Consider the following 18,273-nt stretch of genomic DNA (forward strand, 5'->3'; position numbering starts at 1 on the left):
TATAGTGGACAGGTTCCAAGGGTCTTGATGGCGTGGCCTCCATACGCAGTAATCCTGTGGTGTGTTGGGCCAAGAGGTATCTGCTGGGAACTGCGGTTGAGTCTGTCATAGTCGTCTTTGGAGATGACATTAACTTCTGCACCAGTGTCGACCTTGCAGATAATAGGTATCAGGTGTGTATCATGGGGGTCTACCGTGACTTGTATTTCAGTCATGACTTTGGTGCGTTGTTTTTCTTTTTGTTCAATGCTTGCGATCATTGAGGTACTGGGGCTGTCTCGGGCTTCTAGTGTTCCCAGGAAGACTTTGTCGTAGCTTGTGCATTCACTTGTTACACCATCAGGTTGTTCTTTTTGTAGGGTCATCACATCTGACCTTGTTTTGGACTTGCAAACTTTGCTAAAATGACCGCGTTTGTTGCAGTTGAAGCATTCTACTCCAGTGGCTGGGCACTGCTGGTCTTTGGTGTGTGGTGTGTCTCCACATCTGTAGCACTGTCTTAGGTTGTTGTCACGTCGTCTGTTTCCTCTACCACTGGTGTACCTTTGGTGGGGCTGGTTTCTGGGCTTGTTTCCTCTGCTGATTGCATTGACTTCCCCTTCTTCTTGCTTTGGGTTTGTAGTGTCACTCATTGCTTTTAATTGCATCTGGGTAGCCTCATCAGTTCGTGCAATTTCTTTTGCCCTTGCAAAGGTTAATTCATTACCGCGGGCAATGCATTTTCGTCTGACCTCTTCCGAATCGGTGCCGAAAACTAATGTGTCACGCATGAGTTCGTCATGTAAGTCAGGTGGGTAACCTGAGCTCTGTATGAGTAGCCTTGCTTCAGTCAGGAAGGTGGCTAGGGGACGATTATTCTGTTTCAGACCTCGTAGATAATATCTGTTCAAGATATGGTTTGCTTGTGGTTTAACATGGTCTTCGAATCTTTTCCAGTATTCTTTCAGGTCTTTTTGTTGGTCTTCGGTTAGCGACCAAGTGTTAAATAAGTCTATTCCGTAATCGCCTGACCATAGCAGCACATATTTGCATTTTTGAGTGCCGTCTCGAGCTTTTAACGGTCCATCAAGTAGCAGTTCACACTTTTGGCGGAATCTCTTGAATCTAGTTAATAAATCTGGGCCAGGGGTCCAGTCCATTTTTGGTACTTCAAACCCAACCAAGTCGCTCATTTTTGGTTAAATTGCACGATAAGACAGGACTTTGTAGTAAACACTGTAAAATCGTACGTACCGGTTTTCTTGGTTGTTCTAGCGGTGAGAATTCCTCTATTGGTGTAAATCTATCCCACTTCCGACACCATGTCACAATTTTTCCATTTAGACTCTTTATTCAATAACGCAACAGCTACTACATGACAACATGGGCGAAATCAAAATGGCGGGTCCGATACCACGTTTTTTCCCACAGGTCCGATGGGAGCGCGTGGTATGACGTAATATGACAATGCTGACATTAAATACAAAGACATCTATTACTCCCCAACCATGGCTTAGACTCCAAGAAGTGTTTAACATGAAACCTCTCAGACATAGTTTGATGCTACTCTGGTTTGCAGATTTAATGAATGTAACCAAAGAAGTTACAATTCATAGACCCTCTCCTTGTAATATCCATAAACCTTAAACCTTAAACCTCTCCATATATATCCATATATTATTCAGCAAAACACTTATAAGATAGAAGCTGCTATCTTGATCTAGCACCAAGTTCTCACAACTAATTTACTTCTTCAATCGAGATATTACTTCTTTAGCAGCTAGAGGAGAGAATTAACAATCAGATCTTGGGAGTTAAAGGATTAAGTCCTCCTTAAGAGACAACAGCCATTTCTTCGTCGTGAAAACAGGAAAACACTAGACATTCTTGATTAACACACTTGTTCCCTTAACATTCCGAATTCATAAACAAACCCTTCTACACTGTATGTTAAGATAACAAAACTTCAATGACAAACAAATCAGATATCATCATCCTGGTTGGCCCAGCACTACTCCATGTTATCAACATTGTGGTAGTTTTAAATGATTTAAGGTTAAAATGAATTCAAGAAAGTTTTTTCTTTGTTTAAAGACAAAAGTAGTGTATCTAGTACAGAGGGAAAATACAATCCAGACTAAGCTGAAATTATACTGATCTGAAATTCATAGTAAACTGAAACATTATATAAGTTCAAGTAAAAAAAAATAGAAATACACATAACGAATATATCTTTTGCTAATAGTTGGTTAGTTGAGAATTTCATAACGCACAGTCTTTATTAATATAATATCACAAAGTAAAAATTACAAACCTCCAGTACAGCACACTTTTTCTCTAAGCTTTCCACCTTTGATTGTAATTCAGCATTTTTCTTTTTCAATTCTCGTTCTTTATCTTTTCGCACAAGGGGCTGTGGAAAAAAGTTTCTATATCAACTTCAATTGTATTTCTATTCCCATTTCAAGTGTACTTTGTCTATAATTTTCACCTTGGTTTAAACTTCCTGCTGCTCCTTAAATAGAAACTATTTTGGGGTTATTACCCTTGAATTATGCAAAATGGAGGAACAAATTGCAAAGGGACACTGTGCTGATTAAGAGAGGTGATTATTACAAATATCATGGATCAATGAACATAAATGTAATAGAAAATTATTGTCCATTGAAAGTAATAGAGTTATCTGAGAAACACAGAGAACTACTAAATGCTTAAAAAAAGCCATGCCACCATATGTCTTTTGAGAAAAAATTAACAACACGAAAAAGTGAAAAATTAAAAGATAACACCCAAATGAAAATGGAATGGGAAAATAGCCAAATGGAAGAGTAAAGACTCCATTTCTCAAACCATGAATAGCCACTGCATCTCTATGATTATGGCAGCAAAAAAAAAAAACAATCACAAAGATTACTAAACTTTTGTACCTATTAAAGAAGTAAACCTTAAACCTGATAAAAAGAAGGTGAAAAAGGCAAGAAATATGATGAACAAAAAAAAAACCTTCGGGTGTGTGTGGCTTTAAATTATGGGGGAAGTGAAGGAAATGATAATAGAGGCCAAAAATATGAGGAGGGCAACCAATATAAAGAACAGATAGCACTTAAGCAACAGACATAATCAAATATTGTTTGAAAGCTTTGGAGAAGAAATATCCTTAATTAAGCTGATAGCAAAATAACAATTTGCACACTCATATTATAATTATACTTGCCTAAACAGAATCTTACAGAAAACTAGGGGTCAGTACCATCAGCATGGATGCTTTTTTTTTCCTGTTTTCAAAGCTTTCTCCTGCTGACGCCATATGAAAACCATTATCACTTACTAAAGAAAGATCATGTTCCCACGTTATGTAAAACTTTCCCACTCACTTAATTAACACTGCAAAATTGTAAATGCACTATTTGCCAATTGAGCAATACTTTTGAACAAAATTTATAATCAAAATGAGATACATTGTGGCCATTTTGGCAAAAGTGAATATGATATAAATATAATATGCTATCATGCAGTAGTTTGACTTTAAAAAAATTCTGGTAAATTTGTACTTTAAAAAAAAAATGCAACTGGAAAAGTATGCACCATAATGTACTGACAATGAAAAATATTAACAATGAAGGCCACAAAATGAAAAACACTTGATTAAATAGGGATACACAGGTCATTAAAAGATAACCATAAAAGATGTCTAGCATAACCCTTCCATACCACTAAATCAGCCTTACACTACTCCTTACAAAAATCATTTTGTTCATGTTTGCAATAACATTCAAAAGTATTTTCTATTTACTGTTAACCTTCAAGAGGTTGAAATGAACTGTTCTTAAGGGGAAACCTACTACCTACCTGAACAATTTAATATTGAGGTGAGGTACAAGCCGAAAAAACAAACAATATCTTTACAAATAATATACTGAATTTTAGCAAATTCATGTTAACAATTTTCGGTAAAAAAAATCCTTTGAGTATAGAAATTTTAAATGTTATGTGTTAATGGGTGCTTTTATAAGTTTCCTCAGCTCGTCTTAACCCATAAAAGCCTTCATTGGACGTCGGTCTAATATCAATACCTCTGTTACGCAGAATTCTGTTGTTATCCAGAATATTGATTTCTATGAGCTAAATTTCTACTAAGAAATTATTATAATAGTTTTTCAACCAGGAAAGGAAAGATCCCTGTACCATTTAAGACTTCAAATTTCTAAAGACGTGATTAACAAAATAACAAGAGAGAACGCCTTGTGTGTCATAAGTTGTTATATCTTTTCAATCATCCACTCTTCTCTAATCCAATTTGAACGTTATATCGAGTTGTTCACGACATATCGGCGGAAGTAAAACACCGTTTAAACCAACAAAGTATCACTGATTGTAAAAACCAGATATAAACACGATTAGAAATCAAACTAAAGAATAAGCAGGGCTTTGTACGTTGTTGTTATAAATATAGACAATTGGGACGTGTATAAGGAAATCAATTTGCACTTTGTCGATATAGAGCGGCAGGAAGCCATCCTAATTAGTTTAAATCCACAACAAACCTAACAAAAACCAAAAATTATTCAAGCGTTATTGCATTTTTTACAGAAGAAAGGCAACAAATTTCCATGCATAATCGATACTTACGCTTTCATCCAGGCGATCGCTGGCAACTAAATCAAACGAAGCGCCCGTCCGAAGAGTTGATCGCCGCAACATCTCGACATCTCCAGACAATCTTCTTTGAAGGTCGTCCTTCTCGGCTTCGAGTTTCTTTGCTAAATGATCCTTGTAAGCCAGTTCATGCTCCTTTTCTTCTAATGCCTTCTCGGTCAACCTCCTCTGTTGTAAACTATGAATTGATTCACGTTTCGAGTCTTTCACAAATTTTTGAAGCTCGAGTTCGTGATCGGCTTTCAAGCGACGTATCAGTTCAGCTTTTTCGTTGTCCGCTGAAGATTTGGCTCGATATAGTTCCTCAGCCTTTTGCTTCTGTTCTTTGAGTGTAGCAATCTCGCTGCGTAATTTTCGCTCCACTTCAGAATGATCTTCTCCTTCCTTACTCCTATTGACTAAAACCCTTCTTAACTCTTCCTCGGCGTGTCTGTTTTTCTCTTTTTCATCAGTAATTTGTTGCCTCATAGTCTTAACTTCTTCCTCCTTGAACTTAAGCACTTGTCGAAGTTCGTTATCTTTCTCTTTAGCAGTGTTATCTCGAGCTTTCTTTAGCTCTGCCGCATGTTCAGTAATCAATCGTTTCGTTGCCTGTTCGATCGCTCTTTGCTTTTCCTTTTCAAACCCGTCCTGGATCCTTTTCAACTCTGCAGACTTATCACGCAGAACCTGACGAACCTTGGCGCGCTCCGCTTCCAAATCTGACTTTAGTTTGTTGTTGTGCCTTCGTAAATCCTCTACGTTACCTTTTCGCGAAGACGGAGAATTTCCCAGATCCCTATCTGGGACCGGTATACTGGAGGATGGCATTTTGCGGCTTAACAATACCACAATCTCTTCACTTCAGTTACCTAAATAATTGCAAATAAAAACACCTCTGGTCGCCGCAGAGCGTTCCCGCTCGCGATTCCAGTCCATACCTCCGTGCATTTCTGTGGCAAATCTATGCGTCTCACACGATGAGGACGTTGCAACAATAGATCGGTGACAGCGCTTCGGACGTTAACTTTAAACAAGCTTAACGAATACTTGTAATTATGATATTAAACGATTCTATAAAATTCCATATCCATGATGAGTGTTGTGAGTAAACTAACTTTGGTCATGCGCAGCAGTGAACGTGACAAACAAGAGAACCCCGCTTGTGCTATATTTGGACAACATCGCCATATTTGGCTATTACAAAATAATGCCTCCCGGCGCGATCTAAAAATAGGTACAACGCAGAGAGATGTAGAGAGAGGGAGTTAAATTCACGCTTATTATTTTAGAATAGTACCCTTTCAGGACTCATAGAACGTTCTGCATTAATCATAACTCATTTTCCAAGGCGACAAAAAGTTTGCTGAAGAATTTTTCAGGACACCCACGAATTGCGGATCTGAGTGACTGCACGATCTTACTAAGGAAATACTGCATATATTTACCAAGATATACTTGGAAGACAACGCCACGGAACACGGAATATTTTAAAACCCTACCAAAGAAAATTAACAAATTAATATCTAATTCAAACAACAAAAAGCTGTCTTTCGCTGGAGTGCCCTTTCCTTAAAACCGCAAAAACCACAACCAAGATTATTACAAAAGAAGAAGAGAGTCCTAATTTATTATAGCTAAGTCTTTTAAATTAAGTGAGTGACGCAGGCGTCGCTAAGCAATGGAGATCAATTTGTGTTCCTGATAAAAGAAAATCTCATTAGCACAGAGGGGCCCATTTAGACTGCTAGCAGTTTTACAGATGAACTTAGATCACGTGTCGCTGTCTATTTAAAACTAATGCCAGAACGAGGAGTTAAAAATGACGCCATTAAATTTCCAGAGCTCGTTTTGGATAACTGTTGAATTGAAAAAAAAAATTAAGTAACAAATTCAAAGCTGGTGCTGAGTAGGAGGAATGTACATAATACCGATGTCTAAGACAATGGAACATCTTGACTTCCTCACCAGGCGGATAAACAAAAGCTACCTAAGACAGTGAAAATCCAATTTTCTTTGAGTAGTCCGTCATTAAGAAGGGAAAGAAAAAAGGGAAAGCAACACAGTTAAATTAGTCGAAACTAAGAATAGAAAATAATGGCAATAGAAACATACCTAAAGAAAATTCTGGAAGACTAGAAATAACCTTAGATGTGAAATTAATCAAACATCTCATCACGCACTTTAAGGATTGATTGTGGTTCAAAATCTCCCCACTCATCCAAGGCCAATTGTAAAAGCCTATTAAAGAGAATATGCGTGTGGAAATTTTCTGATACGGTTACAATAGCAATTAGCAGCATACGCCAGTCTTTTTTATTTTTCGATATGATAATTGCTTCCGGCCGAGCCAAAATGGCTCGCATACATTGCCAAAACAACTTATATTCGCTTTGAGAGCGCCATCGATCAAATACGAAGCTGTCCGCCTAATTCAGACCTCGACATCTTTGTATCCAATTTGATAAACACGATACTTCATATAGTTTTAGTGAAATTTGACCTTTATTTACCTGGGACTGATAATAAAGTAAAGCAATGATCTTCTGCCAGGATCATTGCTTTTACAGATGACACCTTTCAGTTTCAACGCACAGATGGAAACAAATGACAGAGCGAAGACTGGAGACAGTTGATCGAGTGCCGCTTGGTTGCGAGGGGTGCAAAACTGTGTTTTCAAGAATGATAAATTCTTCTAGAATAATTCCGACAACGTGCACAATTTTTGGACGTTTTCGCCTACGTCGAAGTCTCTTACCATTTTAATTATATCAAATTCACGTATATCGTTCCGAGATGATGTATGCGAAACGTGATGTTCGAAAATTGCATATCGGAGAAAATCCAACGTCCACGCATAGCGGTTGCGCAAGAACTGAACTGAACAACAGCTGCCGAAGGCAGGTCTTCTCAGATGAAGGTGCTTGATACAAAGTAGGCCATTTTCAGGGTTAATAGTTCTAAAAGTGTTTTCTTTCTTCTCACTCAGCTTTCTCAAACCATTTGTTATTACCTAGCCTGAAACAAGATTAGCACCAATCCGGCAAACTAAACTGAAATTACATCTTATAGTTTTCGTGTCCACTCAACCCGTGCAGGATAAGGTTAATTGACTTTAAAAAGCCCAGAGTGGTACCTGAAATTTGAGAAAAGCTATAGAGCTGTGGGAGTATCTTCTTATCAATCATCTAACCGAGATGATAGACTAATGGCTGGACGAATTTTGTCCTCTTTTCCTTGTCAAAGATTAACCCGTTCATCAAATAACACAGCAAATTTCATTTTGGTGACGGATATGAATAGGAAGCAGACCAGTCTGCTGTTAACGGAGATTTCTATGAGGAGACTCCAAAGGTCAACCCTCTCTTATTTGCTCCCTTAAAAGCTCTTAACAAACGTAGTATACCAAATTTGATCTGAGAAACTCCGCCAAGAGGAGCCCAAAAAAAACATCGGAGGAAAAAAATAACTTTAACCTTCACAACCTTCTTTGCTCACTTGAAATAAAACAGCAATTTTCTCCCAAATTTCCTTAAACAGTAGACGAAACTAAATCACTACAAAGAGGCTTCATGTTTAATTTTTCTTTACATAAAAATTAAGGTAGCCATCTATTAAACATCAGGATGACACCATTTCGCCTATTTTTAGAATACCAGTCTTTCATATCTTCGTAGCCTGGTTGATCAGAAATACACCAATTCATGATTAAATAATGACAGGCAGTAAGATCTTCTTTGAAAAACATTGGAAGATAAATACGATTTCATCGACCAACAAGGTCTGTACGAGTCAGTTTTACAACACAAAAATTCTATTTTCTTTTCTTTTCTCTTCAAATGAATTTTAAAGGGGCAGTTCTAATGCAGTTTCGGATGAAAGTAGTACTCGCTTTTGCTACTTTGGAACTTAATGATTTGATCATGGATTGAGAACGGCGAAAACAAAACATCCGGAAAGAGAAATTCTTGTCTCTTTCGAATGTTGAATGGTATAGATCACAGGTCCTTTCTAAATCAAGTAATATCTTCTCTCCTTTCTTTTCCTATCCAAAGCGCCAGGAAAAATGAAAAATTGAATAAAAGAATTCAAAAGAAAAAATTCTGTTCCTCGCATTTATCAGGGAGAAACGGAAAAGTCGGGCACCAAAAAACTAACAAGATCAAAAGGCGTTCGTTCAAAGTATTCACCGCCATGATTCCACTGAAGTAACCACACGTATAGCGATACACTCGCCTAGTCTCTTATCATCTATTGCACAATAATATACATGTTTGGAAATGTTTGCCTCATTTCATTGATACCAAAATAACAGGTTTCGTTCTTTGAGTGCCTTCCTAAGTGCTTTAAGGAGGGCAATACGCTGTCCACGACTGTACATGTCCCCCACACGAAGAATCGACGATGCCTCGATTATTATACCACGCATCGCCTAAGAGTGTCACGCAACGCTTCTCCCAATTGCGACAGTTGCTGCGCATGTCATTGGCATCATAATCACAAAACATGTCTGTCAGGCCACGAAAACTTCATTGGAATTGTTTCATAATTAGTACAAAAAATTTAAACTGATGTCAACAGCTTTAACATGCAGCTTCTTTCACTCAATAAGCGATATTCACATTTTTTCCAGATGCAATGATAATACCAAATGTTTAGACACCCCAGAGACACCCCACGCGGCCTCGCTTTTCCCGCTTGACTGAAAAGAAACAGTCATTAAGGCTGCTTAGCTGGGCATCATGTTTCTAAATTCATTTTCAAGAAGCTCCCGGAGAATCAGGCGTATCCTCTTCTCTGCTATCCAGTGCAAACGGAGGAATGGGAGTTTCAAACGTACTTCCGTCTGAGCGTTCGAAGCGATATTTACCCCTGAAGAGCGAAGAAAAAGAGAAAAACAGCTACAGGACATCTCCAACATAAAATTGGGTTGTATATAACAGATAAAGATTAAATTAAGAGCACTGTAAAGATTCTGAGACATGAATGGATGATTTCTACATCATTTGTCCCCAGGATTTTATGAATTAAAAGGAATAAATAAATAAATAAATACGTAAAAGTAGAAAGTCCAAGTCAGTATTAGAGAGGGAATAGAGCAATTTTCAACTGAGCATCGAAAGCAAAATGGTATTGTATAAGCTTTGCTTATCTTTCCTCTAAGATCGATCAAGAAAACTTGCGCCATCTTTAAACAAGTCTGATGGAAAACTAACACCAATCACGACAAAGTCATTCGTTGTCTTCCCGCACTTCAATCTCTGCTCCGCGAAATTGGTAGGCTCGTGATATCGGGTGGCTAGAAAATTCGACCAGCAAGATCCAATTGGTACCTTTTGACGCTTAGCTCGCAATTCGAAAAGAATGAGCCAACGAGAACTTAAAGAATACTTCTCTAACTGAAGCGAAGCGTGGGGAAGAATACGTGACCATGTCGTGTATTGTTTTAATTTGCGTCTGACTGTTTGGGAAACAGCGACAGTCATTTTTTAACACTAACAGAGATGGTGGTGAAGTGAAGCTCAAGCAAATAGAGTTTATCCTGACAGAGCGCATTTCCACCGAGTGGCGTAAAACTAAAAACCAAAGTAATCATAATAGCCTATCAGAACAAAAGAAACTAAGGCAACGAGCCAATCAAGATTCAAAGTAAATACAATGCTGAAGGGCGGGAAAACGCTGACCAAGTTGCGATTGGTTTTGGTTTTATTCTGATTGGTTGAGAGAGTGGCGCGAGTCCTTTGGACCAATCACACAGCGAAGTAAAGCAAAACCAAAGCAACGGCGGATTACTTCCGTCACTAAACTGAAAATTGCACGAACTATCGACAATCAATTGTAAAATAACTCAGCAGAGATTGATACTTAGCCATAAGCTCTGTCACACTTACCACATATTTCCACTGGGTGCCTGTAATGATATGTGACTGCTGTACTGGAAAGCTGGCTGTTGCGGCGAAAGAATAGGCTCCTAGAAATCAAGACATAAAACAATTTACGTAAGTAGGAAGCGAAGATTCATCAACAGATTCTGGTACATCCCAGTAAAACATTCCGACTCGTTGACTCAAAAGTAATAGGACAAAGGCAGTTAACTAAAGGCGCATTTCGATCGATTATATAAAAGCCAAACCAAGAAATCGCAATGGCCTGTCCAAAGGAACGCGTTGGAAGAGGCCAATGAGAACCCTAAAAACGTTCTGAAGCGTGTGAAAACACTAGTTTTCAATAGTTTTGAAAACAATAGTTTTGCATCCATTAGGTCAACTTTTCTACACCAAACACTGAGAGTTCAGGAACAGAAGCGACGCGATCCCAAAATACTTTGGACACTCAGTTAACCTTGTACAACCTGTGATGGGTTTTCTGATTCATGAGAAGAAGGAGAAGGCACCCAGTGTGTCATGTGACGGACACGAAGGTTGTTGAAATCAAACCTAGCATTTTGCGAGGTCGTCCAGACAAGTCACCAAGACACTATTTTTAGTTTACAATCGTTTCGCTGCAGCGACGAAAAAAGAGCTCTTCCACTTTGCTATCAAACCCAGCATTTCGCCAGGTCGTCTAGACGAATCACCAATACACCATTTTTAGTTTACAATCGTTTCTCTGCAGCGACGAAAAAGTTTTCCACTTTTCTATAGTCACATTCATTTGGAAGCAGAATCCCAACAGAGCATTATAAAGTGGTTCTTATCTCTACGAATTCCCTCTTAAATTTACAAATATACAATGAAAAATTTTCAAACTTTTGAAAGGCATTCTACCGTCCCTGCCTGTCCCCCGTCAAATCTTACCTGTCCAGCCACGCCCCTCCCCCTTACAGTCTCTAATGTGCCTGCCAGACTAAATATTCTCCAATGTCTCTCACGAAGTTGTACAGTCTCTTGTCCAAGATTTTCAATTCTAATACAATAACGCCACTGAAACAGAGAATACTGGGTCAGTACCACAAGTTATATTCAAACCAAGGAGTAATGAATATCGCTTTATGCATACCCAATAATCCGGCGTTGGAAGCGTGTTCTGAAAACAACAATAAAAACAAAAGATAATTAAGATCTACAGATAACTACTAGCTCCGGAAATCAAATCTGTCTGGATAACACTAATACAGAGCATAAATTCTGCTCAGCTATTAGCCGTTTAATCCGCTTCGAAAGTCCATCCGATTGTAAAGAGATAGACTCTGGACGAGTCACGTATCACAGTTTAACCCTTTAACTCTTAGAAGTGATTCACATGTAACTTCTCCCTACTATGAGAGTGATCAAATGTATCAGCTAGAAGTTGTCATCCTGATCTAACACCAAATTCTTGCAACTAATTTACAAAGAAATGTGTAGCAGCTAGAGGGGAGAATTAACAATCAGATCCTGGGAGTTACAGGGTTAGGGGGGTAAGAAACTGTGGCGCTGCGTTGGTGAGGAGGGTTGGTATTACAACACGGAGCGGCTGACGAAGGGCTAACGCTCGAAACTTCAGCTTGAGAAACTCTTTGCAGTGGCCAATTTACATTGTCAACTCAGTTGATAAAACTAAACTATTTTAAATTGGGGTTATATTCTGCATATTTCTGTCAAACCCTTATGTCAGACTTCGTCGTTCACACTTTGCCTTGAAGGGTACGTATATAAGTCTTTTGCCTAAATTAAATATCGATACTGAACATACCTTTATTCCCATGTAGAATGGCATTACGGTAATCCTTACATTGTTTGTTGACTCTCTGTGTACATCTGTTAATTCTAACCACTTATGATTCTTCTCCTGCCAGGATTGGAGTGCTTCTCGTGCAGCAAAAGACGGTTCTAATTCAACGGAAAACAATTTTTGTTTCTTAAGGTTGATACTTTCTTACCAGTACCCTCTTAAATTAAAAAAAAAACCCTGTTGTTGGAGAGGCACTGAAGGAAATAATATACACAAGTTGCAGATGGATGATAAACCCTCTGTAGCACAGGAGGAAAAAAGAGAGTGAAGAGATGTTGTTTCAGAAGGCTAAAGGTTCAAAGTTGAGCAATGTCACATACAGGGACTGTGTACATGTAAGGATTATGCTACCTTCTACCCTTGGATTTTCAACCAAAATATGTAAATTCACCACAATTTGAGCGGGGAGACTATAAACACTGATTGCCTGAAAAGGGGCACAAGCCTCACCTGTGTTGGTGACGTGATCATGTTTGATGGGTGGAAGCATATGAGGTATGAAGCAAGATTAGAGTGAGAAGGGCACTGCTTTTTGGAGGAGTTTGAATATCCTCCACTATCAAATCATTAGTAAAAGGAAGTCTGTTAGTAGTTTTGACCATTGATCTAGCATTTTAGGATTAAATAGAAAATATCAACAAAACTTTTTTCAGACTCTTTCCTTTATCTTCCTACTCAAAATTATTTCATAGAAATTGAAAAAAAAAAAAATTTGCAAGGAAACATCACACGGTGTGCATTTAGTCTAAATGATTAGATTACGTAGATATCAATGAAATCAATCTTTCAAAAACATATCTTCACCATACCTAGTAAACATGCCATTTGTATCTTTAAAAGAGAAGGCAACACGATCATGATATATCTAGTTGCCAGGGGGGGGAAATGACAGTTTTACTCTTTGTGCAGGTTTTCTTTCCTAAATTTGCGAACATTCTTTACACTGCATTCAACTTTTATAGAGAGTTGAAATAGCTCTTTTGCAAGCAGAATTAACATGCAGGTAATCTCCACATTCACTGTTTTAAACCTTATGCTATTTAACTGTCTTTGATTTAAATATGTAGTTAGATCTGTGTCAAAAAAAAGAAATGATTAAATGCCCACTTGTGGATACTAATTTGTCTATTCCTGTTGATGGAGTCTCTCACTTGTTTGCTTCACTCACTCCCTCAGATATAAAAAAATGTATCCACAGGCAGCCATGTAATTCCACATTTCAAAGAAGGGAAATTATGATAATTTTAAAGGAGGAGTACCAGTCAGTGGCCATAGGATGTGCAAGCACAATCCATGGACAAGCAATTTTCATTTAAATTACACTGCACCTCTTCCAGGTTCAGGATACAAAAAGCGATCAAACAGTTCATGGTGGATTGGACGGGAAAATGCATCAGAAACCATATAGGGAAGGATATCTTCCTGGGAAATGTAGTCCAGACCTGAAAATATATATACATTATCAACAACACACATTGTGAAAAGGAGACACTAAGGTTAACTTCTTTTACTTCCTTTTTCCAGGGGCCTACTAGCCAAAATCAAGCAAAGCTGGCAAGTGAAAATTTGGGCATGGCTAAACTGCAACAGGGCGTGAAATTGCGCCTAATACAGGTGCCAATGCGACTAAATTTTTCACTTTGGTGACCAAATCCTGAAAATAAGTCGCCAAATTGGCGACTAGAATGTTTCATCATAACCTTACCTAGAGATATAGTGAATTAAAAAGATTTGCAAAGACAAATCCACGGCAAACTTCCTCATTAAGTTTGTTTCCAAAATGCAGCAGATGCATCTCAATCGATAACTAGACACCATCTTGGATTTAGGTGAGCTTCAACGTTGCATATCATCCATCCTAGTGTCCACTTTGTAGCACATTAAAGATCTTTTCCCTAACTTAATTTCTAGAGCAATGACTACATAAAAAAAAGGTTTTGTTTGTCTTTAAAAATGGCGACCAACTTTTTTTGAATTGGCTACCACTTTGATGAATTTAGGAGCCAAGTGGCTATCAGAAAAAAAAATTAATTTCACGCCCTGTGCAAGCAAGCTTGCTTTAACAACAAGCATCAAGTAGTTTAACTAAAAGAAAGCAATTTTGTACACTTTACTGTTTCATGCCAGAAAATAAAATGTAAACAAGTAATTCCAAGAAACAATATTAAGTGATCACCTGGAATTGTATAAAGAGCATTGTCACTTTCATACCCAAGGAAGGTCACAATTTCTGGTTGAGCTCTCTGAAATACAAAAAAAAATTATTGATTGAATAAAAAACTCTACTCAAAATTACAGTGTACATGACCAATATATGTTAACAGGAACATTTTTAATAACATTGTTATATCATAGTTATATGCTTGTACTTCAAAATCATAATCTAGTGACCAACTTGTAAGTAGCCTGAACACTGAACTAGGTTACTACTCTGTGGGTATTTTTCCGCAGTACAACATTAAATACCTCCTTTGGAACTTATCAAAAGTGCATGTAGTTGCCTGTGCTCAGTATTGAGGTACATATTACATTGAAGCTCCCACAACAAAAACAACACTGACTACAAAAACTGTTGTGGCTTTTGTTTAAAAAATATAACAGCTAATGTTTCATGTAAAATGCAAAATATCTACCATCTCCAGATTTGGGAAAGAATTAAGATACACAAAGACATGTGCAAGCTTGTAAATAATAAGATTAACAATAATTTCCAGGGAACAATAGCATCATGAAAATGAACTTAGTAAGCAATTTATGTTGGAAATCACACCAAGAATGAACATGGACAGTACACACTTGATACTGAGAAGTATTGGGAAATATTGATAAAGACAATGACAAAAAGCTTTCAACATTAGGATGCATTTGATTCTAATTTTTTTAAGTATCAGAAGAAGAAAAAACTCTCCAATAGTTTTAGAATGTGAAGAAGTAAATTGCAATGAGATTGGAGATACCAAATTTTTGTACAAAATACACTCAGTGGGTTTATTGTCTGCAAGTCAACTTTATTCAGGAGTTTTGCAGATGGGTGGTTTTGGTTCTTGTAAACTTACCACAAATGGTGAATCTCTGTTATCAATTAGTGCCTGATAGTACGTCTGTGTTTCTGCCTTGATCTCTTTGCCAGGATTGTATGATCCATTCTCATCAAAGGATCTGCAAGCCAAATAAAGGTTGTTAGCCTCACAAAAGACACTTTAAAATGCCATTTCAAATGTCCATCATCGTGCCACAAAACAATTGGTTCCAAAAACAGGGTGGACAGATTAGTGAAGTGTGAAAAGCAGGAAAATAACCGGTTCCAATCCACTGGCAAACAAGTAAAACAAAAAAAAAACAAAAAAAAAGTAAATTTTAAGGCTATTTTACAAATGAACATACTATTTGGGTGTTTTAACATTCAATTTAACAGTCTCTAAATTGAATCATTTGAATACAGATAATTTATCAGACTGAATTTAGCAGTGGGAGGTGTAGTAACTGATAGGAGTTTACAAGTACCTTGCTTATTTTCTTGGAAGGAAAAAAATTAAGGAAAAAAGAAAAAAAACATTTGAGAAAGAAACCTGCAAAAGGATTCTAAATGAAAAGATACAGTTTCAGACAATTTTAGTGTGGACACAATTCTATAAATTTTGCATTGATCATAAATGAAGTACAATGATCTAATCTTTTTTTTGGAAAGAGATAAACTCACTTTTCATTTTCCCTTGTTTCTTTATCTCTGTCATAAACTCTTGCTGACCAAGTGAATAGTATCACCCCTCTGTAACCAAATAATCTGTGCAGAAAGAGCTTTGAGGAAATACAGAACAAAACAAGCAGAAAGTCAGGAATTATGGACATTGAGTGTATCTTCCCATCCAAAAGAAGCCTACATGCGAAATGTTTGAACACAAGATGGGAAAACTGGCACTAACAAACTGCTGAGAAATGTAGTAAGTTCTATCCTAACCATGGACAAAGAAAAGATCCTGACTCGCCTAAGAGGAGTTGTGCCCCAGATCTTCAGATTTCTTGAGTCATGCTCTTCTGAACTTGTTGGTGCACTAGACATGTCTAACAACATTTTTAAGAGACATGCATCTTGCTTGAATCAGCCAACTTTCTTTATTACATGACTAAGCTCAAAGTTTAACTCATTTATTTAAACAAAGAACACTTTAAAAATTACTGTAATGTAGCGGTTGAGAATCAGACCATCAAATTGGCGAGGTCTCCCTGAGCTACACTAGGTCCCTGCTTTAGGTAACCTATGTAGCAATCAATCTCTTGCTATCAGCAAACCAATCAAAATTTGACTTCTTGTCTTTGCTGTTTTAACAAATATCTAATCACGACAGAAACAGTAAAAAAAATTGCCTCCTGCACATCAGGGTCAACCACAAGGTTTCCGTTACTTCTCAGAAACCTTCAATATCACGTGTGCACATTATCGACATCACAGATAGGAAACCGTCACTGCAATATTTGCCGGTATTTTGGACCTAAACTTAGAACATAACTTTCCATTTCAAAGAAAAACGAGACGTATGTCCTTTTAATTTCCTTTGGGCACTAGTTTGCTGTTCCTCGAAAAGTGACGAATGACAGTCCCAAATCAAGGTCAAGTGCGGGTCGTAACAAATACGAATGGTTCAATCGAAAATAAAATACACATTTCCTTTTGTATTACGTAACTGGCGATAAGAAGTCATTACAGTTTACTAAACAGGCCAACATAGCATAACTAACTAAAAAGTATTCTAATAGACCTCCGAGCACTACCTTCAGCATATTAACGCGTTCCAATTTTTAAAGCGGATTTTCATCAGCGGCTTACCTGTCCTGGTTCGTATTTTCCGCTGGTTTTTGGCTCTTGGAAACGTCCAACCTCCGAAAGCCTTCAAAAATTTGCGTTCAGTTAGCGTAAAAAATGCCAAATGGTTAAGAAAGAAGGATCTCTTTATCTTACCGGGCGTAATGCCTCCTTATTTGCAACAAGCCGCACAAAACGTTCCGTAACTTCGCCATCTTTTTTTCGATCATACACTCTTGACGGAGATACCGCTGACCTTAAAAAAGTGTGCTCAACCGGAAGTCCTAGGGCCCGAGACTAAGCTAAATCTATATATTATTTCTGAGCAAAATGAATATACAAATTTATTCTTAATTCTTCCTCTCAGGATAGCTTATTCAGTAATGAGTAACGGACCTAAGTGGAGAATCTTTTTTCCTAATGTTCCCAAGTCATATTAGAATTTCCACAAAGTTGATGTATGTTCCTTAGCGGGGGGGGGGGGAGGGGGGATCAGAGAGCCCACAGAAAAACCTTAGAAGGCAAAAACAATAGAATCGCATGAAAAGATCGCCAAGGCCAGTTACGCCTTTTTCTTTTGGGGGGAGGGGAGGGGATTGGCTAAGCTCCTTGCAACGTATTGCTCCTGAAACCGAGATATAAGCTTCGGCAGGACGAACTAACTGTGCAGGCATAAATTTTGTTTTTTCAGTTCAGTCTTTTTTGTGATTCGTTTGGAAGTTATTGCTTAAATAGATCGTAATATCAGTACGATTTCACACCACATCCTAAAGAGTACAGGCCTGAAAGGCTACGGTAATTTAGCTACTTCACAACTTTTTCAGAAATGCGTAATATACTCCCATTACGTTGGCTATTTCCAAATAATGTCAGCTTTGTTTAGTTTTCGGTTCCTTTTAACTTGGTATTTATATATGCTCTCACAATTCCGGCAGGTGTTTAAGCCAATTGAGGATGCTCAAATATTTGTAATTTATCTGAAAGCTTTTTTTCGGTGGAAATAAAAGAAAACGTAATGAAAAGAGTTGTTTTGATGTCTCGCAGTTAGAAAGTCTTTGGGACAAAGCACTTCTCCAAATTTTTAGGCGACTCGTTCTGAGTTGCGGGAACATCTGCCTTATAGATTGGCCCATTCGCTCCAAGAC

At 37.7% G+C, this 18,273-nt stretch overlaps 2 protein-coding genes and 1 pseudogene across 2 annotated transcripts in view; 1 reads left to right on the forward strand and 2 right to left on the reverse strand.

Moving 5' to 3' along the window:
* The window catches only part of LOC131786928 (peripheral-type benzodiazepine receptor-associated protein 1), a 36,022-nt gene extending 30,314 nt beyond the window's left edge, over window positions 1-5,708 (reverse strand). The window contains 2 exon segments of the mRNA XM_066162113.1: window positions 2,294-2,392; window positions 4,609-5,708. Coding sequence (XP_066018210.1) covers window positions 2,294-2,392; window positions 4,609-5,445 — 936 coding nt within the window. The 5' untranslated portion in view covers window positions 5,446-5,708.
* The window catches only part of LOC136279212 (uncharacterized), a 360,360-nt pseudogene that overhangs the window by 265,391 nt on the left and 76,696 nt on the right, over window positions 1-18,273 (forward strand).
* Window positions 8,177-17,350, reverse strand: LOC131786919 (polymerase delta-interacting protein 2-like). Its single transcript, XM_059103978.2, has 11 exons — window positions 17,285-17,350; window positions 17,153-17,213; window positions 16,028-16,125; window positions 15,384-15,486; window positions 14,504-14,570; window positions 13,656-13,769; window positions 12,289-12,425; window positions 11,614-11,640; window positions 11,412-11,537; window positions 10,506-10,585; window positions 8,177-9,486 (listed from the first exon to the last, which is right to left on the reverse strand). The coding sequence occupies exons 1-11, from the start codon at window positions 17,341-17,343 to the stop codon at window positions 9,375-9,377; spliced, it is 984 nt and encodes a 327-aa protein (XP_058959961.1). The 5' UTR covers window positions 17,344-17,350; the 3' UTR covers window positions 8,177-9,374.

Source organism: Pocillopora verrucosa, chromosome 2, assembly GCF_036669915.1.
Source record: "Pocillopora verrucosa isolate sample1 chromosome 2, ASM3666991v2, whole genome shotgun sequence".
NCBI classification, from domain to species: Eukaryota; Metazoa; Cnidaria; class Anthozoa; order Scleractinia; family Pocilloporidae; genus Pocillopora; species Pocillopora verrucosa.

Coding starts and splice junctions, on each gene's coding strand:
- LOC131786919 (XM_059103978.2), bottom strand. CDS start 17,343: ATGGCGAAGTTACGGAACGTTTTGTGCGGCTTGTTGCAAATAAGGAGG. Junction 16,126..17,152: donor GAAAATACGAACCAGGACAG/GTAAGCCGCTGA, acceptor ATTTCCTCAAAG/CTCTTTCTGCACAGATTATT. Junction 15,487..16,027: donor GAAACAAGGGAAAATGAAAA/GTGAGTTTATCT, acceptor TTTGGCTTGCAG/ATCCTTTGATGAGAATGGAT.